Source organism: Apis florea, unplaced genomic scaffold, assembly GCF_048593485.1.
Source record: "Apis florea isolate Af1SG1 unplaced genomic scaffold, ASM4859348v1 contig_3587_pilon, whole genome shotgun sequence".
NCBI lineage: Eukaryota > Metazoa > Arthropoda > Insecta > Hymenoptera > Apidae > Apis > Apis florea.
In genome coordinates this window covers 3,684,327-3,710,691 of record NW_028256789.1, presented here as the reverse complement: position 1 = coordinate 3,710,691, position 26,365 = coordinate 3,684,327, and the positions used below count along the sequence as shown (strand labels likewise).

The 26,365-nt window shown below is 45.9% G+C and overlaps 1 protein-coding gene across 5 annotated transcripts in view; it reads right to left on the bottom strand.

Annotated features, from left to right (window-relative positions):
* GckIII (Germinal centre kinase III) overlaps positions 1–26,365 on the bottom strand; it is a 74,118-nt gene that overhangs the window by 2,906 nt on the left and 44,847 nt on the right. For 3 of the 5 annotated variants that reach the window (XM_086914247.1, XM_086914245.1, XM_086914244.1), the window contains 3 exons: positions 7,690–7,914; positions 850–1,015; positions 491–648 (listed from right to left, as the gene is read on the bottom strand). In XM_086914247.1, the coding sequence (XP_086770373.1) occupies positions 491–648; positions 850–1,015; positions 7,690–7,914 (549 nt within the window). Of the gene's footprint in view, positions 1–490; positions 649–849; positions 1,016–7,689; positions 7,915–14,937; positions 15,375–22,765; positions 23,199–26,365 lie in introns of those variants that run through there. The other 2 variants (XM_086914243.1, XM_086914246.1) reach the window with 2 other exon arrangements.

Here is a 26,365-nt window from a genome sequence, read left to right as displayed (position 1 = left end):
TACCGTTCTCCGCATCTTTTCACACATTGTTTCACAGCGATATATGCATATATGAGGTCAGCAGGATGCGTAACGGATCGGATAGATTTCTAAAGAATCTTTTTCTAAAATGCAAATCTCGATCGTTCCTTGATCGATTTAACGGTTATAATTCTTTTTTTTTTTTTTTTTTTTGCTTTTTCTATGAAAATATATATATATATATAGATGGATGATGGATCTTTAAATGATTTTGCTGCGTGAAGAGGAGTCGGATTTTAAAAAAAGGGTTTGGAAGGGAAGGAACGTCAAAGTAAAGGTAAAACAGAGGTAAGCAGAGTTGAAGATGGAAAGTCAAGAGGTGGGTAATAAAATTAAATCTCTGGGTATACGTGACCGGACTGTACGGGCTCGCGAGTAATGTTCTCGAGTAGAGAGAAGAGAAACAGTAAAATGAAATATACGCCGAGAAACTCCGAGAAACTCGGGGATATATAACCTGAACGATTACCTTGGAATCGTAGGAAGCTTGCTTGATGACTTCCGGTGCCATCCAGAACGGCGTCCCGACGAATGTGTTTCGTTTGCTGGTCGTATTGGTCAATTGTCCGGCAACGCCAAAATCCGCTAGCTTCACGTCGCCCATCTCGCTCAGCAAAACGTTCGCCGCTTGAAAAGCAACGGGATTGAAAGTTAGTTGAAAGGAGAGTCGAAGGAGGCGAAAAAAAAAAAAAAAAAAAAAATAGAAAGGAAACGAAAAGAAAAAATATTCGTTCAGTTTGTTCACAAATTTTGAAAGAGCAGATTAATCTTTTCCTTTGTTTCTTTGTTTTTTGTTTTTTTTTTTTTTTAAATTTTTTCCCGTTGCACCTTTAATATCGCGATGGAGCTTCCGTTCGCTGTGAAGATAATCCAACCCTTTGAGCACCTCGCGCAATATCACCGCGATATGCATTTCCTCGAAGTTACCGGCCTTCATCAAGTCCAGGGCCGAGCCGCCGCCCAAGTACTCCATGATAATCCATAGTTTCGTTCCCTGCAAACAGAAAGAGAAAGATCCATCGCGAAACATCCTTTGCTTTGTGTCTGGAAACTTTGCCAGTGTGTCTCGGCCTCGGGATTGTCGGCCAATCTTTCCGCTCGAATCGTGGCTGTGACGACGCCAATTATATGTACACACACGTCGTGAATTAAAGTTAATGAAAATCCGGGGATGAGGCCAATTAAAGCGAAAATAAACGCGTTTAACGCGAGGCTGATCTATTTTTGGGAAACTAGGGGATAAGAGGGGGGGAGGGCTCGGAAACACTTGCCACACTTGCTTCCATGATATTTGATCCACGATAGATTTGATCGAGCAAATTTAGAAATTTAGATATTTACGCTATTCTCGAACCGCTATTTCTTCGTTGCTGACGTTAATCTTTTATCGATAATTATACATCCATGTCCAATCGTTCTGCACCGGTTGAAAGATGATTCATTGGCTTTAGCCGATAATCGCATCCTAATCGATGGATTAATCAATGGTTGTGCACAAGGATGCTCAAGATTCGCGCTCTTTGGTCACCGGGTTGTGAAGGAGTCATTAAGCAACACGATGACTCGATACGTTGTGCTCGATCATCTTCGAGCGATGGAAAAACGATAGTCAAGGTAACCGGATGGAGACAAATAAATTTAATCGATGATGGATCGATGCAATCTTTCACAGCTGGCCTCCCGTGAAACCTTGATATATATATATACACACACACACACAATATGTCTCGATCTCGATATCATATCATAAAATAACGTGCGAAATTATTTATCCTTAATATCAGCGAATGAAATTAATCGCATACAATTAATTTACCTTTCAATAACTATCTTTCCTATCTAGATATCTATAGAAAAAAAAAAAAAAAAATACTGAATCCAGTCAGAAGGAACATCATTACAACGAAGAAATTGGTAACGATATCACGACGATGGGTATCGCGATATCGAAGAAGAAGAAGAAGAATTTGTTACGGAAATCCATTAGTATCATTCGGGCCAGATATTATATCGAGGCTATAAATCAAAAGGGGGAGAGAAGCGGCAACATTTTCTTCGATCGTGTCCCACTCGTCGTCGAGGGATGATAAGAGGTTGACACTTTATGGGGGTATAATTTTCACGCGGTGCTGGTCCAGTTCGGACGAACGTGTGGGGAGGGCGTGAAAAGGGCACCATTTATCATCGTCCCAGCACGGTCAGAAGGCGGTCGCGTTCATTCTCATGTAGATCCACCGCGCGTACGTAGGTGGGTTGGCGAGGGTTCGTTCAACCTGGTTTTCAACCAGGCCACCACCCTTCCGCGGAACCAGAAAGAGGGGTTGCTAAATCATCCCCCTATCCGGGCAGACGCAGCTTCCCTCCCCCTTCGCACGCTCGAAAGAGAGGGGGCGGTCGCGGAGGAAAAACGTCGCGCGATGCTTTTTCTTGGATGCTTCGCTCCAAGTATTATCATTCTTCCTTTTTTCCGCTTCCCAAGGATTTCGCCTCGACGTGCGGGGAGAACAAGTTGCCTCTTCAATTTCTTTCTCCCTCTCCTTTCTCTGGAGAGAAAGAATGCTTCTTCTTTCTCGCAGGACAAGCGTTAGACGAGGAAGATATTTTTAATCAAGGAAGAGGATCAGGCGAAGATTAGGGATCAGATCCTGTATAAATAAAACGGTTGATACGGGAACGTGTTTAATAATAAGATTCGATTTTCAGATGTAAGAAAAAAAGAGGGGGAGAGCGAAAATAGTTGCTTGTTTCGCGAAAAGTTTTTACTCCCGCGGATCATACAGACGGTGAAACAAAAAAAGAAAAAAAGAGGATGGGGAAGAAAGTGCTTTTCGCTTTAACGAATGTCGCGTCGTATTAAAAAAAAAAAAACATCCGAGAGCGAAATGTGTCGCGAATTTCTGTCTGCCAATTAGAAATTTCGATACTAAGGATGAAATTAAAGCATAAGAGCATAGAGGTAGTCGCGATTGACTGCCTTTCGACCCGCGTGTCCACCATCTGTGGAAAAGCAGCTGATGAGATAAGCGCGAGAAAATGAATGGCCGTGCAAATATTGCGCGATTTCCATTGTGTCGCGCCGTGTTCGTGAATGGGAAGAAAGGGGCGAGGAAGAAGGGGAGGAGGCGCGGTTGAAAACAGCGGAGTGTCGCCGCGAAGAAGCGAAGGAACGGTGGACGAACGTGTGTGATTAATGGCCGATTTCGCTTCTCCCTATCGCGAGTGTCCTTTTGTTCCCGCGTTTCGCAAAACGGCAGGCGTGTGGCAGGCAGTGATCAACGATCCCACGGAATTAATCTTCTCTCCTCGCCCGCCGTGCTCCTCCTATTTTCGCCGAAACGAAGCAATAATTGCACCGGCTTTAGAAGAATATTTCTTCGAAATCACCACACGATTATTCTTATCCTTTTAATCCTCGCTGAACTCGTTCAAATATCCTCTCCTCTCATTGCGCTTTTTTTTTTTTTTTTTTTTATTAAATTTCGACAATTATTTTCCTTCTTCCGCGAAAAAGAAATTGGAAATTGAGCAACGCTTCGATTTAGAACGTGTTCCATACGAAGCGATTCAGTTTTGTTTCTTCCGCACAAAGGATACGACGAATCGGCGATTGGTAAATGTTCAACGTGAAAGTGAAAGCGTATAATTTGGGAGATAATTGGGAATAGGAAGGGAGGATCGGAATTAGTCGGTTGTTTAGAGTAGGCGCGGCAACGCGTTGTCGATTCTTGGATCGTGGTCAAATCAGGCAAATCGGAGCCATTAGAAAATTGGTCGGCTAATAATAGGAGAGGCTTGGTCGCGAATGGACGACATAACCCGTTACATAAAGTCGACTTTATCTCGGGACTATACCTACTATTTCCTTCGAATAATTATTAATTTTGTCATAGTTAATTTCTTCCAAGTTCTGCTGTCCGTTCAATCGGATCGATGCAAGTCCCGTTTCCGAACTGAAGATGGAAACCTCGCGGAAGGTGATCGATGATTAAAAGAAAGGAAAAAAAAAAAAAAAAAAGAAGGACAAGGACGCGCAATTTGGTTAAAAGGCCGGCAATTTTAGCCTTTCGAGGCCTGAAACGGCGTCCCGTAATAAGCGTCCAATTAGATTTATTCATTCATAAAATCTGAGATGCTCGTTCCAGTCTGAGCTCCCGGCACAAGTACGCGCCACGGAGAATCGTCTTTTGTTCGAGAAACAATGAACCGAGCATAATGGAGAATAAAGGCGGCAACGGGGAACGGCAGCAAGATTCTCGACGCCTGGATCCCGTATTTTCGATAATATTTCGAATCGCCACAACGACTCCTTTTCTTCCTCCTTCCTTCTTTCTCTCTCTCTCTCTCCAAAAAAAAAAAGAAAGGAGAACGCAAGGGAGGAGAGATTAATTATTTCCAAACACGACAAGTTGCGCGAGCAAGTTGGTTGAAAGTTGAAGTTAGCCGAGACGGAGGAACAATTAATATAATCGAATAATCGAGTGAGAAGTAGGGGGGAGGGTTGGAAAAATATTCGATTGGGAGCGTTTCGTAATTACTCGCGTTAAATGAACGACGATTCGAAAAATGGAGAATAAATAAATGGCATTCTCAACACACAGGCACGCGGGGAACAATAATAATCCGCTTTTGCGAAGAGAGAGAGAGAAAGGGGAGGAAAAGCGAAGGCAGCGAAGAGAGACGAGACGCCCCTCATCATCCTCGATGCATCCGGATTGAGAAACGTTAAGGAGTGTCTGCGATCGCTGTTATTGCTCGCCTCGGCCTGCTCACCGAGTCGAAATACACCTCCCCCCCCCCCGTTTTTCTCGGATCCCAGCCATCGTTTCTCGCGATTTCGAAACCCGGGGAAATACAGCGTCAGTGTTGCAGCTCGAAGGAAGGGGGAAAAAAAAAAAAGAAAAGGAAAAAGGAAAAACTCACGGCTACGCCCGAGTTTTAAACTGGCAGAAAAAAATAGCGCCTTTCATTCGCCCGCTGCCTTTCTTCCTCACCTCGCCCACGCAGCTACCTGAATTAACCTTTAGTTCATTACGCTGATGGAAAGGGTTGAAATCGATATTCGTGGGCTGGATTCTCGTCGAAGGAAAAAAAAATCGAGGGACGATATAAAATGTTTCGCGAGGAGGGGGATGATATATTTTGCAGCAATTGTTGTCGACGAACTTAATGAGGAGGTTTTCTTCGAGTGGGGGAAGATCGAGAAGGGGAGGGAAAAAAAGGGGGGGGGGAGGAGGGAGGGAGGGAGGAACTGGATAGATCCGTTAAGCTACGACATAAGAGTGTACAGTTAGTCGCAAAAGTTTTCAGTACGAGTAAATTCCGAACAAAATATAATTTATATAATTTCGTTTTACAGGAAACATCGAGTACGCAGACTGTGGAATGGAATATCGTAGAGTGAATTATTTTATGTATTTTATATTACACTGTAACGTTTTAATGTTCTATTATCCGTTATGTCGTATAGTCTTGTGTTAAGTACATACATGCAAAACATCGAGGGAATAGAAAGAAATCATTCAACGTGTATTCGCAACACACCAAGTCTTTTGCAACTGAATTTTAATTCGTCGCGTGGGCATCGCTTACTTTCGACAATTGTCACGGATGTGTTGTCATCGATCCTTCTTTGCATCGGATTGGGATGGAGGGAAGAGGAGAGGAAAAAAAAGAAAAAGGAAAAGGAGGATCTTTAGGAGGTGCGAAAGAAGGGTAGCGTAGGGGAAAATGAAATCTCGCGTAGGCGAGCGAAGAAATGTGCGGAAGAAGCCGATGCTTTTGTTCAGCGTTTCGCATCTCTTTCCGCGGCATCGATGGAGAATACGTATCGGGAATGAGATTGCGGAGGATGGAGGATCCTTTTGTGCGCGCGGCTGTGATTAATGGCGGCACAATAGCCGCGTGCCGTGGGATACGATCGTCCACGCAACACACCGCCGAGGATGGATAAGTTTAATGCCGTTATTACGACGACGATTCCTCCGAAAAATCAATATCGAAGACATACCTCGCTCCTCACGTAACGCTCTAATCTTTTCCTAATACCCGCCAATCCTACCAGATTAATCCTATCCGTTTAATACGCCCCGTATTTTCCCTCCGCCACGTGTAAACTGTAAAAAAATCTCTTTATGCATACGAACATCCACGCTCTCGTCTTTGCTTCGCGATAAATTCTTTTCCATGCTAATAGAAGAGTTCGAGCTGTTGAAAAAAAAAAAAAAAAAGAAAAAGAAACGATAAATAATTTTTCGATCGAATGCAAATTTTTGCAACGAGAAAAGTAACGTCTTTTCTTCTTTTTTTTTTTTCAAATTTCTCAAGTCTCTTGGTTTTTTTTTTTTTTTTTTTTTTTTAGGATCAATGTACACGACGGTCTGGCATCCGATGAAAAGTGGTTTTCAGGCAGTGCATGGACACGCATAATTCGAGGCCATTAGAACACGAGAACCGATTAAATGCACTTTGCGAAGAGTGAATCAAAACGATCATTATCCTTCATGATAGCTACGAGGGGGGATAAGGGGGAGCGTTAATTGCGAGACAAGGGTAGAAACAAGGCTGGGAGACGAGGAAACGGATTAGGGAGGAGGGGGATTCTCTTCGTTTCCGGCCTCGGGAAGCGGAAAATTAAGATGATTACCTATGAAATGAACCAGTGTCCGATATTAAGTTCCCCGAGGAGAACTTTCGTTAATGGCCGCGCGAAGCGATCATTAGCGATCGTTAATTGCCTCTCCGTATTTTCAAAATCATCTCGAGATACCAATGGAAAATTTACAAAGAGGAGAACGCGTAAAAATTTGCTTGATTCCACCGATCGTTTCTTTCGGCCAAATCGCGTGCAGATTCGTTCGATCGAACTTCCTCCATAAGAGAGGCGAGAAATTTCTCTTCTCCAAAGTTTTTAAATTTGCGCGTACCTTCCCCCCTCCCCGTATGTAGAGCATTGCAAAGAGTGTAGGGGAGCAAAACGACAACGTTGTAACGTTAGAACCCGTGCCGCGGTCGATGCAATTTTATTTAACCGGGCTTTCGACCGAGCAGCAGCAGCAGCACGTTGCCCGCGGCGGCAGGAAGCGGAAGCGTCTATGCGACACTGTCCACCCGGAAACGATGGTTAACCGACCGTCGAGCCCTTCCCATTCCTCGCGTATGAAAAATGACGGATCCGTGTTGGCCGAGTGTTCGTAATAGCGGGCTTCGAAAAAGGGTGCTCCTCCGAAAATATTGTGAAAATTCATCGAAACGGAACGGCGACACAAAGGCGTGGCTGTATTTTTCTACCGAATCTGCTTCGATTCGACGCGCCGCACGCGCTTCAACACACGCGATTTTCATCGCTGTAATTTTGTTTTACGACGTTCTATCCCAACTATTGTTGCACCACGGTAAAATGCGTATCGCGAATCACGGAAATTAATCCTTTCGCTACGGGCGACTTCTCCCGCTCAACGAGCCAAAAACGAGCGCATCGAGAGAGAGATCGCTTCGAGTTGCTTGGAACGGTGTGTTTATTGGAAAAGAAAAAAAGAAAAAAAAAAAAAAAAAACAATTGACGATGAAAACAAAGTATCGACGCTACTAGAGAATTGTTACTCGATGCGCGGCATCTTTTGCAGAGCTGGTGAAAGGGTTGAAGAGAGATGGGGAGGTCGCGCGACTTACCTTGAGATAGGACCCGTAATACTTGGTGACGTATGGGCTGTCGCATTGGGACAGCACCATGATCTCCTGCTGTATATCCTCGATCTCATCCTCCGCCTCCTCGAGATCGATGATCTTGATGGCGACAACCTGCTGGGTCCTATTGTCGATGCCTTTGAACACCTCTCCGAAACTACCCTTCCCAATTCGTTCTTGTTTCGTGAATATCAGCTCGGGGTCCACCTTCTGGGAACAGAAACAGAAAATTATCTCCCTTCGGATGAAAATTCGAAAAAGGTAACGACGACGAGACTGAGGGAGGGGGAGGGGAGTGAAAGGAGAGGAAAGGATTTGGCAAAGCCGCAATTTGCCGTTTGCTTTTTGCCAAATGCTTCGCGGGGATGCTACAATGGCGAAAGTTTGAACGGATTTGAACTCGGAGGCCTGGCTCCGAGATCGCGGACACCGTTTTACCAAATTTCGTTTCAACGAGCCGAAACCGCACACGGCGCGTTCTAACAAACTTTTAAAACCCGCTCGGGGAGAACTTGGAGAGAATTAAAAGAATATACAGGCGTCCATCGAGTTCCATATATTCGAGTTTATGTCTTCGGGTAGAGTGAGTCGAATGGCGTGTTAATTCCAAGCGTTCTTTCACGCTTCAAAGTGTTGAAAAAATTAGTAAAGCGAGAGAGAGAGAGAGAGAGAGAGAGAATAGGCTCAGGGAGATAAAATTACGCCGATCGATCCTGCTCACGGAGGAGGAATAAAAGATTCGTCCCAGGAGGAATCTCCATCCACGTGGGACTTTCTTTCTAACCGCACGTCCTTCGAAAGTCGAGGAATGCAGTCACGTCGGTGAGAAATGCAGTTCTCCTTGGCTCCTTTCTAACCGATGACACGTGATGTCATAGCGGATAGCGGAGAAATGCGGCGTATCGACTGACTAATCCGTTGATTCGGTTCGACATCAGTCGTAATCTCTCGTCCCTAGTTGCCTAGAAAAGCAACTCGATGAACGACGCTCGGACAGACGAAACAATGAACGCGATATCGAGGAAGAAAAGAATCATCAAAGGATCGTCGATGAGAAAAAGAGGAGGAGGAGGAGGAGGAGGAGGGAAGGGGGAGGTTTCGTAAAAGCGGCAAAACCGGGAGAATAAAATCGATATCTCCCGCAAAATTAATCGAGGCGCGTTTGAAACGCGCTCCGTTCGAACGTTGGCGACTGTGATGATGTTGGCTCGGACCACCACCACCACCACCACCGTGTGAGAAAATTTGCAAAGCAGATTTTCCGCATTTTACCGGCCGTCTACCGCGCATTTTATACCACTCCTCGCCCACCACCCCCGTCAGCTCCTCTCTATCTTCAATCCGGTCTCTATGATGCGAGCTTTTTATCTACGTGACTTTCCACGCGCGCGCCTTTCGCAAACACACCGAGTGGATTCTAAAAAAAAAAAAAAAAAGAAAAGAAAAAAAGAAAAAAAAAGGAGGGGAGAAACACAGAAGAGAACGTCCGTTTATCGCCGCCGCTTTCATCTCGACGAAATTTTTCTCGTTCCGAGGGCCACGCATTCGCTTTAATTTCGACACGGATCTCTCTACACATACGAAAGATCCGAAATCGTTGAAAATTTAGGCAAGTAAGCGTTCGTTTTCCAATCACGTTTCCATTTAAGGAAACATCTCGTAGCCGAAATCGAAATTGCCTCGAAAAGAGGTAACGAAAGTAGATGGAGAAGAAGAAACGAAGTCGAGTTTGAGAGAGAGAGAGAGAGAGAAAGAGAGAGAGAAGAGAGAGAGAGAGAGAACCAACGTCATGCTTGCGAATCATGGAGGTGGAGGAGGAAGGGAAGGAGTGGAAAAAAAAGAACAAGTAGTTTCGACCAAGTTCGAACGGCCTCGATTTCTTGCCTTATTTTTTCTCCTTCCCCCCCGTCGGCGTAAACCGCTGTCGTTACGGCGATTAGAGCCGGCCGCTACTCGCGTTTCCCGATAGGCCAAGAGGAGAGATGAAAAACGGAGGGGCCGGAGAGGAGGGGAGAAGGATGGAAAATCGGTTGCGTACGGACGGTGTTGCACGGACGAACGACCGGCCACGAAAGAGCACGAACGACGAGGAGACAAATTGCAACGTCCGTGTGACGTTGCTCCGTGCAATAAAAGCGGAGAGGTGGGGCACAGGTCTTACAACTTCTTTTCCCGTCTGGTTGTCGCGTGAAACTCACAAATTATAATTAACGAACATAGCCAACGACACAGAGAGCCGGCAGATAGGTGGTTGAAGCACAATGGAAGCTGAAGATCATCGTTCTGACAGAGAGACGTTTCTCCTTCTGATTTTCTACAGGTTTTCTTAATCCTTGATGATATAATCGAGAAAGATCGAGAGTATAATCGAGAGAGTTTTAATTTATATTCGATTCTTGGTCATATCTTTTGATTTATCGATTGCTTTTCATTTCTTTTTATTATTAATCGTTGTGAAATACGTTGTTATCCATTGGAAATTTGATCCGTGACTCGCCTCTCGAGGGAAAATTCAAGTGGAAAGCGCGACCTTTTCCCTTGCGACTTTCACGTGAAACAAGACCTTTTTCAATGCTAAACTCGAATATCGAATAATTCGTTCTCTTTACTCTTTACGTTCGATACTTATTTTTTTGATCTCCCTTGCTCATTTTTTGGAACGTCAAGAAGGAACACGATCAAACATTTCACCTTCCTCACTTCCTCGTCTTCGAGCGTTTTACAGGCGTAAACAATTAAACGCCTTTTATTACTACGCTGGGATTAAGAAAGTAAAGTCGAACGAACGATCCAAGTTTTTATCATTTTTCTTTTTCATCCATCCACACGCTATTTCTCCTCACGACACGAAGAAATTTCGATCGAGCGGAGGAAAAAATCGGAGCAATAAGCCGCCTCGTTTTACGTTATATTTCTCAAGGTGCGCGTAAAGAAAAGATACGTTGCGAGAACTCACTCGTAAATCGAAGATTGCACGTTTCCAGGGAAACGAGGAAGATATCGGTCAAAAAAAAAAAAAAAAAATTGTAAGATACGCGTGTATGCCTCCGTCTGTCCCCTCGAGCTGATAAGGGTCGAGACGCGCCCCAGGCAGCGAATTACACCGATGCGTGGTCAGACAATTAGCGAGAAAGTTGGCGCAGAGCGCCGCGCGTCTGTTGTTTTCCCCAACTTGGTGATCCTGTTACGTTACTCCGCTCCTCGTAGCAGACGAGAAATTCTGATGGGCAAGTTGATCCACTCCGAAACTGAATTATCCAACAACCTCGTGTTAAAAGGGTCGCGTGTTACGCCTCGTATCGTTGCCAACCCAGTTATGCTCGCTCCATGTTATATAATTGACCGACGCCGTGTAAAATTAACGTTTCCACAACATTGATTGTGCGATAGAATCACTGTCATTCTCTCTCTCTCTCTCTCTCTCTCTCCAAAATTTCTCGTGGAAAAATTGTCGATCGAGGTGCAGAAAGAGAAGAAGAATTCGAGAAGAGGAATCGAATCAAGAGGAATGCGCGTCCGTGTCGTTAAGTTTTGAAACGCGTATAAGCGAAATATATCCTCGTGACGAACGTCGAAGCCAACCTCGTTTGCCAACTTCCTTACGCCGCTTCAGACTTTCGCAACATTACAAGTCTATTTTAGCGAGCCGGAGCTATCCGTCTTGTCGACTCACCGCTTCCAAACGGCGTTCGTCTCTTGAAAGAACGAGCGGTTAAAATCGATGAGCAACCTTCCGTTATTTTCCGCCGTCAGAGATTGCTTATTGTTCCAATTTCACGAACAAATTTCCGTAGCGAGATTTCACGCCGTTGCAACATTCGCAATTCCTCCACCACCGAGGAGGAGATCATTTAGTTTACCAGCCACGTTTTTTTTTCGACTAAACAGCCAGGCAAGCAAGCGAGATTAATGCGACGAGACGGATGCTGCGAACGGTTCGTATTATATCGCAGCCACCCGGTTCTAGGGTCAATCAGCAGAGTCAACATCGGCAATAATAGAACGGGCAAACAAAATCTGGCGCCACGGGATTACAACGCGTACCACACCTCCAAGATACGAAGCCGCTTAACAAGTCGACGAGTTGGTCGAAAATCTCACAGCCAACTTCTTTTTTCCACCTGATCAATTATCGATTCACGATCGAATTGCTAGGGAAAGTGGAAAACCGTTTTCACGGACACGAGTCGAGCCGATGAAAAGGGACCACCGACCTTTAACTTCGGCCGGGAGAAAGTAACAGGAGATCGGTTCTGTGCCCGGTCAAACGGAGAAGGTATTTTTAATCGTGCCCTTCGATCGATCGATCGATCTCTCTTTTCCCTTGTCATCTTATTTTCTCTCTCTTTTTCAAAGTATCGACGAGAAGAAGAGAAGATCTCGATAGATCTTTGCCACGATAAATAGACACGTGCGACGATAAACAATGAGGCATCGTTGGAAGCTGGATCGAATCGAAATGCGGGACAATCCTGTTTGCGAAAAGAAGAGGAGAAGGAGGAGGAGGAGGAGGAAGAAAAAAATTCGTGTTAATTCCTCGAAGCGACGCGCAGCGGGCAAAAGTGGACCAAGACGATTTTCTAACGGGGTCGTTAGGTAATTGTGGAAGATTTCTGCGACGGTTGGCACGCCGTTACAACGCGGCATTTCCATAAAAATCCAATTTACGATGGATGGTGGTGGAGGGGGGAACGGGCCGGTGAGAAGGATTCTGGGCTCGAGAAGAGGAGGCTCGGCCGCGCTCGGTGAACTTCAACGGTGTTCGAAAGTAGTTCAACGAGCGCGCGCGTTAGCGCCATGTGTCGTCCGACCTCGTTTGTTGCGAGAGTAATTTATCGGGGAGGCGGAGAGAAAAATTAAAGTTTCAAAACGGCGGGTTTTCAGGGTTCGATCTCATCTCTCTCTCTCTCTCTCTTTCCGCGCGTCGCGTGCCTGCGAAGTAAACGAAAATCGGCGGCAAACAGCACGCGTTGCGTTCCCCTGCGGCCTCCTCGCTCTAATAACGAGATCAAAACGCGCGTTAAAAAACTCTCGCACGCGTTTCTAATTTCAAAAGATGCCCCCTCCCCACCCCCCTTCTCTTTTTCTCGGTATCCGCGTTCTTTCATTTCGTTTCGTTGTTATTTCTCTCCAAAGATTGAATTGAACGGAAATTGTAGAAGAGGAGGAGGAGGAGGAGGAGGAAGGGATTCGTTCGAATTCACGGCGTGCAGAGGGACGATGACACAGACGCGCCCCCAAGTTCTCCCTAAACGAGTTGCCTCGACGACAATTATTACGTTATCCCTAATTATCTCGAAAGCACCGCCAGAAAGCTTGCTAATTCGATCGCCAACTTTATCAGTCTGGAATTCTTTATTCCCCCGCCTCATTTTCAAAGAGGATAGAGACTCGTCTTATGCTCTTCTTATTTCGCGGAGGAAGGAAACGATAAATGAAACATTAACTGGTTAACTGTTTCTTCCACCAGCCTCGTGGTTAATGCATAAGTGAACGAGGAGCGATAATATATAACGCTGGATGGAATATTAATATTCGAAGAAGCGTAGCCAGCACGCGCTACCGACAAAACACGTTCAACGAATATACACCGCGGAGCGAAATACAAAGTTCGACGGAATCTAACGGAATAGCAGCAGCAGCAGCAGCAGCCGGCCGGCCACGCTTCTCGATGCGGCTCACGGGCCACTCTTCGCCTCTCTCGCTTGAAGAACGATACTTGGTGCCGCGAGAAACTCACCGATACACACCCGTGCCTGTTTATTTATGTATGCCGACGCACGAACGCCGATACAATATGGACGATCATGCGCGGAATGCAACGATTGAAATCGCGACGGACACAGCGCGTCCTCCAAAGCCAAACACGCAAATCGAGGAATAGTTTTAGATTCGAAGCGCGGCGGGGGAGGGGAGGGGAGGGGAGGGGAGGGGAGGTCTATCTTTTTCGCAAACCACGGGAATATGTACGAGAGAATGTTTGGAATTCGAGTGACTGGCACGATCGAAATCCTCGTTCCTCCAAAATAAATATTTTGGAGGCGCGTGGAGGAATAAAAGGAAGGAGCCGACCTTGCGCTGGCCTCGGCTGTTCTCGCGCGAAAGGGGGAAAGAAAAAAGGAGCACACAGCCTCCGAGATATCTTACGGTCCTCGGGAATCCTGTTACACCGGTATTTCCTCATTGCACCGGGATAATATGTATAAGACGGATTCTTTTATCGATATCTTCTCTCCTCGTTCGAGTCTAGCTTTTCCTCGATTACTCGCGGCTAAATGTTCGCGGAGAAAAAGTGGAGGAGGAAGCGAGAAATGGTTTCTTATCCATCCATTGAATTGGGACAAATTTCCTTCCTTCCTTCCTTCCTTCCTTATCCAATCCTCTTGGGTTTTTGAACATTTTTTTCCAACTTCATAATGCACTTCCTTCTCTTTTTTCTTCTTCTTCTTCTGTCAAGGGGAATGAGAAGAAACGGACAGCCGGTATCGGTTTTCGTTCAACCGCAAATTACTTGGGGAACCGTTTCTTCTCCGTTCCATTCTCGGTGGCAGTCCATCTTCGAAGCATTCGATCGAATTGCTTGAAACGCAACACCGAGACCACTTTCTAGCATCGCGTCCTGTCTCGGGTTGCCTACGGGACTTTGAGGTTAGGGTTAAGCGAAGTTTTCACGAAGAAAACTGGTATCTCTCTCTCTCTCTCTCTGGAAAGACGATCGTACATTCGTTAAGATCAACGCGTGGCGTTGATTCCATCCGCTCGAAGGAAAACATTTCTCGATACTTAGGGAAGAGATTCGTCTCAATTCGTCGAATCCATCGGATAGATACGCCACCGGGTAGATTTTTCGACATTCCTTCACGATCGGTTTTTTAAGCCTCATACGGTATTCCACGCCGTGTTTTTCCACACACTCGCCACGCATAAAAAAGATTCGTGCTCCTTTGCCTTTCTCTTTCTCTGCCCGCTTTATCCTCGCACGCGGTGACTAAAACCTGGTCGCGCGTAAACCGATAAACGACGATTCCTGTATAATCTTCCTCCCCCTGTATGAACGCGTGTAAACGAATAAACTCCGATAATTCTATCCCCATCCTTCCTTCCCTCGCAATCCTGTCCTCTTCCGTTCCGAATCACGAAATTCGCGCAAATTCTAACGGAATTCACGGGAAAAAAGAAAAAATAAGAAGAAAGAAAGATGACGTATAAAAGACGTTGGCCGACGTCACTCACCGAGGGTGTGGTACTCCTGTGCGTTCCAGGCTTGGAGGAATGCAGAAGAGACGCGCTCTTAGGATTGGCGGATCCGTTGCCGGAAGCCCTTTGGCTCTCCCCCCTTCTGGAGGGCGGCGGGGGCGGATGCGACAGAGGCCTGGCCGTGTTCCTGGGATGCTGGGGCCCCCCTTGAAACTGGCCCCACGATTGACGCGCCACGTAGCCCACGTAACCGGCCGAAACGAACTGCGCGGAACCGTTCAAGTGAGGCGGCGCCATCACCGCCGTTTGCTGCGCCTGGCCGCCGTTCCGCATTTTTTTCGCCCGCGGAGAATGTCAAATCAGCACACTCGCGATCACTGGGTCAACATTCCACCTGTTCCTCGCCGCTTCCCCGCGATAATCTCCCCTCGCTGCGCATTTGAACGCCGTGCTCGATCGCCACCACCGCTTCTCTGCGGAAGTTATTTCCACGTTTTATTTCTCCTTTTCGTTGGAACAACAAATTGTGAGATTCCAGAACGAGGGAGCTCGATATTCAGCGCGCATATTCGACCACTTATTTTCCCTCCTTTCCTTCGTCGTTTATTTCTCTCCCTTCTTCTTCTTCTTCTTCTTTATAACATTGATTCGAAAATCGCTACTGTGCTTCTCTTTTTTAAACTCGAAATAACGAATCGAATTCGTTGAGAAGTCGAGAAAGAGGAGAACCTGTGCAAAAATCGCAAACTCGACGATTTCTACTCCCTTCTCTGTGCTTTCTCTTTCGTCGTCCCTCTCTTCGAAATCGAAATATTTAAAATAACATCGAAACCAAGTTACGAAATTCGAGAAAGACTGGTCGCTCGCGATCGACGACCCCAAAAAAAAGCGAATTACGACGAGAATCGAGGAATCGTTAAGAAGTTAGCCGCGATTCGCGTGGGATTCGAAGGGGTGGTCACGCGATTTTAATCGAATCGAAACCGCCTCGAACGAGCTTCTCCCAGGGTGAACAACCACCCTGTTGTCGTATCGGGAACGAGTTATGAGCCACCACCACCAGCCTCCGTCTATCCGACACTGTCGTGCGTTGAATTTCGATTCTCCGTCGGCGGTTTCGCCCGATCAATCTCATTCTCGGTTGACCCAGATTATCACCGATATCGGTTTATCTATTTTTACCAACTACTCCCGTACTATTTTCGCATTTTTAACGAAGTAGTAGATATTGTATCGTTACAGTTATACGAGCATAAAACACACACACCGATTTGTTGTCTCTCTTTTGGAATTGATCGTGGGTTTTCGTTAAATCCGCGTAGACAAATGGATCCGGTTTCGCTCTTCATTTCATTTTCCACGTTTTTTCCCCTTCTTTTCTTCCTTGAATCACCGAGAACGGTCTGCTAAACGCAGGCGGGCGAGGACTGTTCGTTCGAGGAACAAAAGTTTCTTTCGAACGAGAGATCGGAAGAACTACTTTTAAGGGGGATGAGCAAAGTGGAGAGAGAAAAATTGGAGCAGCTATCCGTTCGGAAACTCGCCCGTTTCTTCCCCGCGTTTTTCCTCCCCCCCTCTTAAAAAAAGATTCGCCTCTCAACTCGCGACACACACCGAGTAACAGCCATCGAGTATCGTTCCAAGATCCTCTTTTGTCTTCTTCTCTTTCTTCTTTTTTTTTTTTTTTTTTTGTATGAATTATCGAGGCCGAAAATTGGGACAAAAGGCGACAAGAAGCGAGGAAAAGTGGAGGTCGGTTTTCGGCCTCGCGGAAAAAGACAGTCGAAGATTTCTCTTCGAGAGGATTCTAAATTTTATAGGAGAATAAGTTTCGACCGGGCCTCTTGCATCCCTCGCCGTTTCTATCCTCGAATCGTTCCGTCGAATCCGATGATAAAACCGCGGCCAAAATTCACGTGCGCTCTACATTATTATATCATCGTTACAGGGAAACACGGTTGGATGGAATGGCGCAAACGACGGATGGATATCGTCTCGTTTCGAGGCGATTTTTACGATTTACGAAAAAGGGGCTATTCTTCGAATTTCCAACCGTGGCGAAATATTTAATCGAAACGGTGCAAGTTCAGTGCCAAACGCGACACGATCGACCGATTAAAAATAGGAGCACCGATGGAGATAATAATCTGGGTCAGTGAGAGGAGGGGAGATGATTCGAAGCACGATCAGATTGAATTTCTGTTTGCACTGGCACATGGACGGAATATCGATCGGTCGAAAGGCCGGCATGGCATGGCCAGGAAGGGAAAAAGAGAGAGAGAGAGAGAGAGAGCGTCTCTGGTCGCTTAAAGAAGCCCGAGGATCTTTCGTCGAATGGGTCAAGATCGGTATTCCCGATCTGCTACGAATCATTTCGAGGAAGTCACGAATTTCTCGTTTTCTTCCTCCCTCCCTCCCTCCCTCCCTCTTTCTCCTCCTCCACCCTCTAGTTGCTCTCGATTTAAATTCACCGAGCAAAGAGGTTTCGCCTTGATGAATATTCAGCGTAATGAGTGGACGGTGTTCTCGATCTATCAACGTCATTCACCGTCCCATCTCCTTCGTGGATCGTTCGAGTAATGATCTCGAAGCTCGCGAAAAAAGGCGAAGGAAGAAAGTAATGGCGGATGAAGTATCGCGTTTTACCTACGCGTCCAGTCGACAGGGAAATTTTTATCAGAAGAAAAAGTTGTATTTAAACAGAGAGAAAGAGAGAGGGAGAGAGAGAAATAAGGATTAATCAGAAAGAGCGTCGAGGAATTAAGGCTAAATTACGCGGATACGCGAACAGATCGAGACGAGGAGAACAGACACGTCGTTCGTGATCACGCAACCGATCGGGCACGCTCGAATAACTTTCAGGGTGGCAGCTTCCGGCGGAAGTGTGTAGAGCCAAGATCGAGTTCGCTGCACTATCGATGCCTCGCCATGCCTCCAAATCACCGAGCCGAACGGTGATTAACTCCGGCCCGAAGATAATCTCCGAAAGGAGGGAACGAAGCTCACTCTCTACTCGCTCGTTCCGCTATTTTCCAGTTTTACGATCGTGCATCATTTACCTTGCGATTTCTACATTTTTTTTTTTTTTCCCCCTATTTTTACTTAATTACCACTTCGATCGAATCGAAGTGAATAGCTCTCGCAAGTTGGAAATCGTTAGAGAATCGAGTCTATATCGATAAGTTTCGATACGAGCAATCAAGTTTTAGATATTATTTCTCCGATATCAAATCGAACTATATAAAACTTCTATGTTCTTATTTTTGTCGGATTATCACGTTGGTCGCGATGATTGCTGCTAAGCCGATGATTCGAAAAATGGATACTGCGAGCATATGAAACTTCGACACGTACCGTGCTATCGATGCCATCGCTATTCAAAACCTCCGTTTCCCTCCGTTTAAAAAGATACACAAGTATCCAAAACGAGCTTGAAAACACGGTTGAAAAGTTTCTTCGGCTCTTTAATTCGAGAAGGTTAACAACACACCTCTCGTTCGAAGCGCAAAGAGCGATGAATCGAAAGTTTAAACGAAACAGAGAAGATCCTCGAATTGGCGGAGAACGATTTCGAACTACTCGTTAAATTATATTCCCTGGAAGGGAAGGGAATGGATGGAGGATTCGATAAATACGCGCGTTCTAATTACCCCCGCATTGTTTCCCCAAGCTCGAGAAGAAGGACTCTCGTTTTCGGTCGTCACCGCGAAAACCTCTCGTCCCTGTCGCGAACAGTGAAAACGTGGGAGTGCGTCGACACAAAGAGAGGATGCGGAATAATCGCGTCATTAGCTTTGAATTGATCGAAAAACGATTTGCAAGGCAAAAAAACTGATAATCGAACGATTTTTCTTTTTCTACAAGTTTGGAGAGGGAAACGATCGACCGACGGAAGAAGAAAGAATTCCAACGATCGCCCGGAACGCGACGCGTTGTTGTTTCTTTTTTTTTTTTTAAAAATCAAGCGCGTCGCATGCCTCGTGGGTCGTCCGTTACTCGATGAATAATTGGGGCTCGACTCGGCGATGCACGCGCGTGTTTGGTATTCGAGGGCCGGCCGTTAATTGTTAATCGTGACGCGTAGGCGGATACGAAAGCGCGTGGCTTTATTAGGGTACACGCGGCGTGGGATCGAGCGTGCTGAGCGTTGCCTTTTTACGACGGCGCATCGTCGGCGAATCGGGAAAAGGAATCTCGTCGAGGCGAGCAGAACGAGGAGAGACTTGGCGTCTCGTTTGCCAAGCGCGGGACGTGGTTCAAAGACACCGGAAAATTGAGGGGGGGAGGGCATTGGTATTGGGCGAGGAGCGTTTCACGGTTAAGTAGATTTGCCCGTTTATGATCAGACGCGCTTTCAAGCGAGCCTCCCTAAGGGTGTCAAAGCGTAATGGCGATAACCAAGCGAAAGAAGTGTATATATAAAACGAACAATGAGCGTGAAGAACATTTTCCTTGAAAAGTAGGAACTTTATTATATCTCTATAAGTAAATATTCTTATGAATTTTCCTCGATCGATCGAAAGAGGACATGCGTATCGTTCCCTCGACATACACACAGATACTTTTCTTCTCGATCTCGAGCTACTTCTTTTCACCACATTTTCCAGCAGCGAGTTTCAGGCCAACCTTTCAAAGAAATCCCGGCTAGTAACCGGGAGGAGGAGGAGGAAAGTGTCGAGACTCCGTGTGGGGGAAGAAATTGCCGGTTTCAGCTGAAAATCGCTCCGTTTCTTTAAAAGCGGCTCGAAGGAGAGACACATTAACCGACACATTTCGCCGCGTACAATAGAAAAATCGCTCGAGTTTCGCGTGCCGTGTTATCATACGTCTCCGGGCCGAGGAAAGAGCCAGTGAGCTCGCTTACGAGGAAAAAGAGTGGAAGCGAGACAAAAAAAAAGAGGGGGGGGGGGGGGAGGGAAGAAATTTCCACCTATACTCGTCCGTGAAAACGTAGCGCCTAATCCCCTTAATCGTTCCTCCACGCGCACGTCCCTACTCCTCCTCAACGAGGATGAGCGTCGTTGGGTGAATAGAGCCGCGCCTTTCCAACCGGAGAGACGAGGAGGAATCGAGCGAAACTCGGCCATTCTTTCGAACGGTGCCGTACACACGCGCGGTGGTAACGGGAAGAAGGGAAGGTGGAGGGGAGGGAAGAATTAGCGACTTTCATTACGCGCAGATGGGGATTTCAGCGGAGGGGAAATTTTCGCCAATTTTTCGTTTCGGCTCGCGCCGATTCAACGCGGAATGCATCCTCTCCATTACGACAACAACTTCTTCTGTGTAACTTTTCAACGTGGTTATAACGGTGTATAACTCGTCGATTAGAACACGTTGATTCTGCTCAACGCAGTTGCCGAGAAACGTGAATTCGAATCGATCGAATCCACGCGTCACCGAACGAAGGGAAATTGAGCCTGAGCACAGCTTTCTCCGCGCCTTACGAGTGTAACATCGCCTTTCCACGCGTGCTTTTTTTTCGCGAGTAAATAAATTCGGATCGGTCTGCTGTTCGAGCGGTCTGTGTTTGCACACTCATCGATTCCGCAACAAATGGTTCGTTAAAACGAGCGATACCACCACCCCTTCCCGCGCCATTTCACGCCATCAGCGTTTCTTGGAAAAACTCCTGTTCAGGAGGTCGGTTAGGAGGAGCAGCTATGCATTTCCTTCCCGGGGAATGGGAGTTCTAATGGGACGAAAGAGAAAAGGAGGGGCGAATACGATATGCGGCACCGGTGCATGCATGGAACGTAACGTGGTGGCGCACGATATACGGCGGGAGATAAAAAAGAAAAAAAAAAAAAAAAGAATATCGGTCAGTGACTTTCGCCCGAGCCTTCGACGACTGTAGCGCGCGACCAAGATCGTTTACTAATTTATCTGCCGTCTATCCAGTCTAATTGCTATTTGAGTCAATCGCTTCATTCTGTCCTATTTAAGCGCTACACTCTTTCTCTTTCCCTCCTTGCTTGTAAACACTTGTCGCTTTTCGTAGCTTCTCGTTAATTTTCCTCGCGGTAAAAACGCGGAAGGCAATTTTCCACGCCACCCGAGTAAAAATTTTCCAACGAGAGCAAGACGTAACGTAAGACACGCGAACGTGATGGAAATGATGGAGTTTACGATGCAACAGGATGGAAATGCCCAATTTATGTAACGCGATTCGGTCGATCCCTTTTCTCTTTTCGCGCGGTGGTAGTGAAAGTGCTGCCTAGCGAGTGCTGCCTTGCGCGAATAACCGGCGACGCGATAAACCGATCACCTCCGATCGAAACTCGTTTCTCCTCGCGTATATATATATAGTCGTGAAAACTCGATCGTTTTTCCAAATATCGATGCAGTCTCGTTGAAGAAGCGATGAATCGTGACATCTCTCTTTCTTTTTCGTAAAATAACCGTAAAAAGTAATAACGAAAGGAGTAAACTGCTTCATCTCTTTAATCGTGATCGGTCGTTTTCTTCGAATTAAGAAACGAATTAATGAATTGAGAGAAAAAGAAATAAAGAAAGAAAACGATGTTAGTCGCGCGACTCACAATAAAAACTTAGTCTTAAAAAAAGGAATGGAATATTGGCGATTTTACGCGGGGCGATTTTAAACCGAAGTTTAAAGCGTCCATTTCATTGCTTTTCCGTGGCTCGACACGCCGCCGTGTTTCGGTATTTTTCTTCTTTCAACCGAAAGTCAACGACTGCCGCGTATATTATCCCTCTTTCTCCTCCCTGACTGGGTGTGCCAGGACAAGGCTCCGCGCGTTTTTGCATCGCTAAGCGAGACAGCCTCGCGGAGATTAAAGCGGCGGTGGAAAGCAAAGGAGGAAAGAGGGACGCGCGGCAGCACACCGCCGATCCTTGAATATTTTTCTCCGGTTAATTACCGGTTCCGAAGGAGGCGCTTTTCATCCGCGAGACGGACCAAGAGTTAAGTAACGACCACTTTCGCTCGTTTCCACCAACCAACCCCCTTCAGACCTTTACGAGGTTTTCTTTTTCCATGAAAATTCTTTCGCTGCGCCAAACCCTGCTGTGCTCTCGATTCCCTCGTACCGCGATACCCATCTTCTCGCGTTTTTACGACTTTCAACTACGCGCCTCTTTGATCCCCTTTCCTCTTTCTCTCTCGATGCACGGCCACACGACCATTACTCTTCCATGGAAGGAAAAGTCTTAATCTCTTAAGGCCCTTTTGCCTTATCCGTCGACCGGAGAAAACTCCTCTCTCTCTCTTCTCCTCCCCTCCCCTCGATCGAGGAGCAATAATTATTTCAACCAGTCCGCCGCCTCGTCTCGTCTCTTTCTCGCCTTAGACGGCCATTTTATGCTCTAAATAATCCGGCCACTGTAAGGAGAATTAACCTAGCGTGCCCGAAAGCCATACCACCTCCCCGAGATCGGATCGTTTATATCCCTCCCGCTGAAAAATTAATTAATACGTTTTCTTGCGCGAGATTATCATCTCGTTCCCTTCCAGGGAAGGAACGGACGAGAGAGGAGGTATCGAGAGAATGCATTTAAAATCCTGAAATTGATCTCACGACGCTTCGCTGACATTTAAATGTCACACCGCTGCGAGCAACCGTGCAACAACAACCGCCGAATTCCGTTTCTTCGCTTCGAAGGAAACGAGGCGAGAGAAACAATTGAGATTTCAGAGGGTTTCGATGTTCCTTCCCGAAGAGAAAAAAAGACGGGGGAGAGAGGGCCGGTTGATAAATCATCCCGAAACGTCCGCTTCTTGTCGGAGACAGCCGTGTCATCCCGATAACATATGTTCGATAACTCGTGCCTTATTTATTCCCCCCTTCCCCTTTCAATCGACTCGCTCGTTCTGCAATCCACCCTCCTCGAATCTTCGTTGTACCTGAAAATGTCGATGCATCGGTCAACCGATGGCAACCGATCGTCCGCACTGATTCTTCTCCGATCGTGCACCGATCGTGCTCGTATATATATATATATATATATAATTCGTCGTTGGAGAACACTGGAACTAACACTCGTCGACCAAGAAACACGAAAAATTTATTCTTTTCCTCGTTCACCACGTTTATTCGCTCGTCGTATCCATGTTTTTGTTTTTCGGTAAAAAGGTAGCTCACACGTTTTAACTGATCGGAGATTAACACGTCATATTTGCTACACTTTCGTGGAAAGAAGGTGGAATCGGTCTCGGCTTCGAGAAAGGAAAGGAACGCGGGTTTTCGCAGCCAGAACGGCTGGCTTCGCTGACCGGTTGCCTGCCAGTTATTGTCCGCGGCCGCTTTCGAACTGACACGCGGTGCAGCAGCGCGAAGAAAGGCGCGGGAGAGCACGTCGTGGGACATCAAAGTGGTAGGGGAAAGCGCGAGGAGGGAATGGCTGGACGATACGGACACCCGATAGACAACCTCGTCGCGATAGGATTTTGAAACGGCTCGAATCGTTGCAACTCTTGCGAGTTTTAACTCGGAGTTCTCCTCGAGATAACGAATTCCTCGTTGGAAAGAAGGTTCGACAGTTGTATCGTTTCTTTCAAATAATCAACAGACGTTTAAATATATTCCATGCTTCGAAGTATCGTCGAAAGGCTTGATCGATTCGAGACGGGTCGAGAGTTATTTCGTTTCCACTTCTCCCCTTCGAACGGATTGATCAATTCTTGAAAAATGGTGAGAAACTATCGAGAGATGGATAAAACTTTCGAATCTATCAACGACGCTCTCCAAAACTCTCGGCAAACTTTATTTTATTTAAATTCGAGTTCCAAGATCGTATATCTTTGCTCCTCCAGGTGTGACTAACGCGCAGCTTCTTTCGAGTTCTTCTTTCTTTCGTCGTGATCGTGTAAGAGGTGGATAAGGGAGGTTTGGCTCGGTGACAATCGGAAAAGGATCGGCGGAAATCCGTCCAAGAATCGTTATAGGAGGGATCGAGAGTAAAACGTAGTTTGGAACGAGTTTCTGCCCTCGTTCGATTCGAAGCCGACCGGTTCGTTTTGATACGGCGCGCGCAATGACACGGATTCGAGCGGGTGAATATTCATAAGCGAGGTGACCTTGATCGAAACGATAATGGGACACGTAAGAAATCTCTGGTTCGAGTCCTTGAAAAGGTTGTGATCACCATGATTACGAAATTATGCACGCCGATCGAATCCAACCGTGAAATAATAATACAGATTCGAGTACGCTTTTAATCGATATTGGGGTTAATAAGAAATTCAGAACGATTTAAGAAAGTTTTCCCTCTACGAAAAGAGAAACAAATTCTTCGACATCGAGTTACCTCTTTATGTTATAGAATCTATTCCGGAAAAATCAAATCTTGAATGTTATAAAAGAATTTTTGGGACGATCTAAAAAAAGTAAACAATAGCCAAAAAACGAGAAACGAAAAAAATAAAGATATCCGACTAGGAATAACTCGTGTAATTTAATTAAAAGTAAGAGCTAATTGCTCGTTTCCTATCTAGAGAGATCCGCGAATTGAGCGATCCGGTTGGAAAATTGAAATTGAATCTCGTTTCTGGTCTCGATATCGATCTAAATAGTTCTCTCGGTCGGGCAATTAGTTTAATCTTGGTGAAAGAAAGAAAGAAAGAAAGAGAGAAAGGAAAAAAAAAAAAAAATCCGAAACGATCCAAGTCCCTTGGAAAAGGTTTCGGTGACGGGGGGGGAGTCGGTTAGGAAAAACGACGCTTAATTATGGTTCAAAGCCGAGGGTAACTGGTTCGCGAAACTCGAGCAACGCAATTTTACGCAACGATGCCCCGCTTTATTTTCCATGTGCTAAATATTTTTCCCTCGAATCGTGCACTCTTATCCCAATTTTTTCCCCTCGATGATCGCCAACAAAAAGAAAAACTGCGCGCCGGGAAAATTCCCTGAATCATTGGACAGATATGCGAAATTGACGAATAAATAAAACCCGCGCGACTTTAACCAGGAAAAAAAAAAAAAGAAAGAAAAGAAAAGAGAAAAAAGAAACGCGACGCACAATCCTTGCAAAAGAAACGAATTTATCCATGTGAATTTTTAATACTTCTAAAGGGCTTCCGCCCTTTCTTTTTTCATTATTACATTCCTTGGTTTTAAAACGCGGAGAGCCAAGATAGGCAATTTCATCATCGGCCACTTTCTTTCCACGAATCCGCGAGCATCAGACGTAACAATTAGGCGGGCGATCTTCGCTGATAATGGACGGTATTACGATTATAATTAGAGAAGGAACGGAATCGGAATCGTGGCAGCAGACCGCAGGGAAAGTGACGAAACCTTTCCCCCTAATGATAGCCGATGCACGATTTCGTAATACGCTCTGGTAAATGGCCGGCTGCGCGACAACGTCTATCCAACGCTGATTACGTGGCCGACGTGTTTCGCGCGGTTTGACGGGAGAATCAACGCGAAGAAGATAGCGATACAACTTGTATACCGGTATAGCTCTATCTCGGCGAATAATTAAGCCGGATTTAATAGGATCTGGTGTTGCATCTGGGCTGGAAAAGTTCAATATTCTAAACGGGATATGGGAACGATAAATCGAAATTGCCTCTCCTCTCGTGATTTATATTCGAGTATTATTAATCTTGCAAACTCGCCCTTTGAAACGGATCGAAAAACTTTTCGCTACGACTGTATCAATTTGCAGGAGACGTATCGGTGGAATTTATAAAGGGGGGAGGAGAAAAACTAAATTCAATTTCCGCGCACGGATCAAAAGGAAGCGAACGCTAAAACAGGAAGTCGCATTATTCGATGCTCCATTGTTCGAAAATCACGGTTGAGCAGCGTTCAGGGCCGACAGCGAGTGATGAACGCGTTTTATTCCACGATCTTCTTCCACGTCGAACGATATTGCCGACTCGAATACGATATCGAACGGGGAAAACTTTTTGGAATGAGAGAGATTGAAAGAGATTTCGCCACCTCGTTTCTCGATCGTTGATAAATCTATCTCATTACAACGACAACAGTTTGCTTCCGTTAAACGAATCGCCGTTTCGTCGTCGTTTGTTTAAAAAATACGAAGAAATCATTCGTTCTCTCTGCGGTTGACAGAAATTCAGAAGCTTTACATCACACGTTCGATCCACGATCGTAAGGCTTCCACAAGCCGTTTCGAAGATCTTCATCGGAATTCTCTCTCTGTGAAACACAGACCCGTTCTCTGTCCGATCCATAAACCGAGATCACAGAGAATCGGCGAGAGTGAAAATATTTTTTCCCAGCGTGAAGGATGTTGCAATCGTGAATGAAGTCGTAATCCAAGTTATCGAAAGCGGAGCGGCGCCGTGAAATCGATAACGCGGCCGAAGGGAAATAACGAACGAAGCTTGCAGTCGTATGAATTCAATTGTATCGCCTGCTCTTATTTTATGCACATTTATTGTCGATCGTGCAGTTCACGTTCAATTCTCAGGAATCACCCGGTATTTTCACCAAGTTCCAACTGGAAACTTCACTTTTCGTGTCCACTTTTC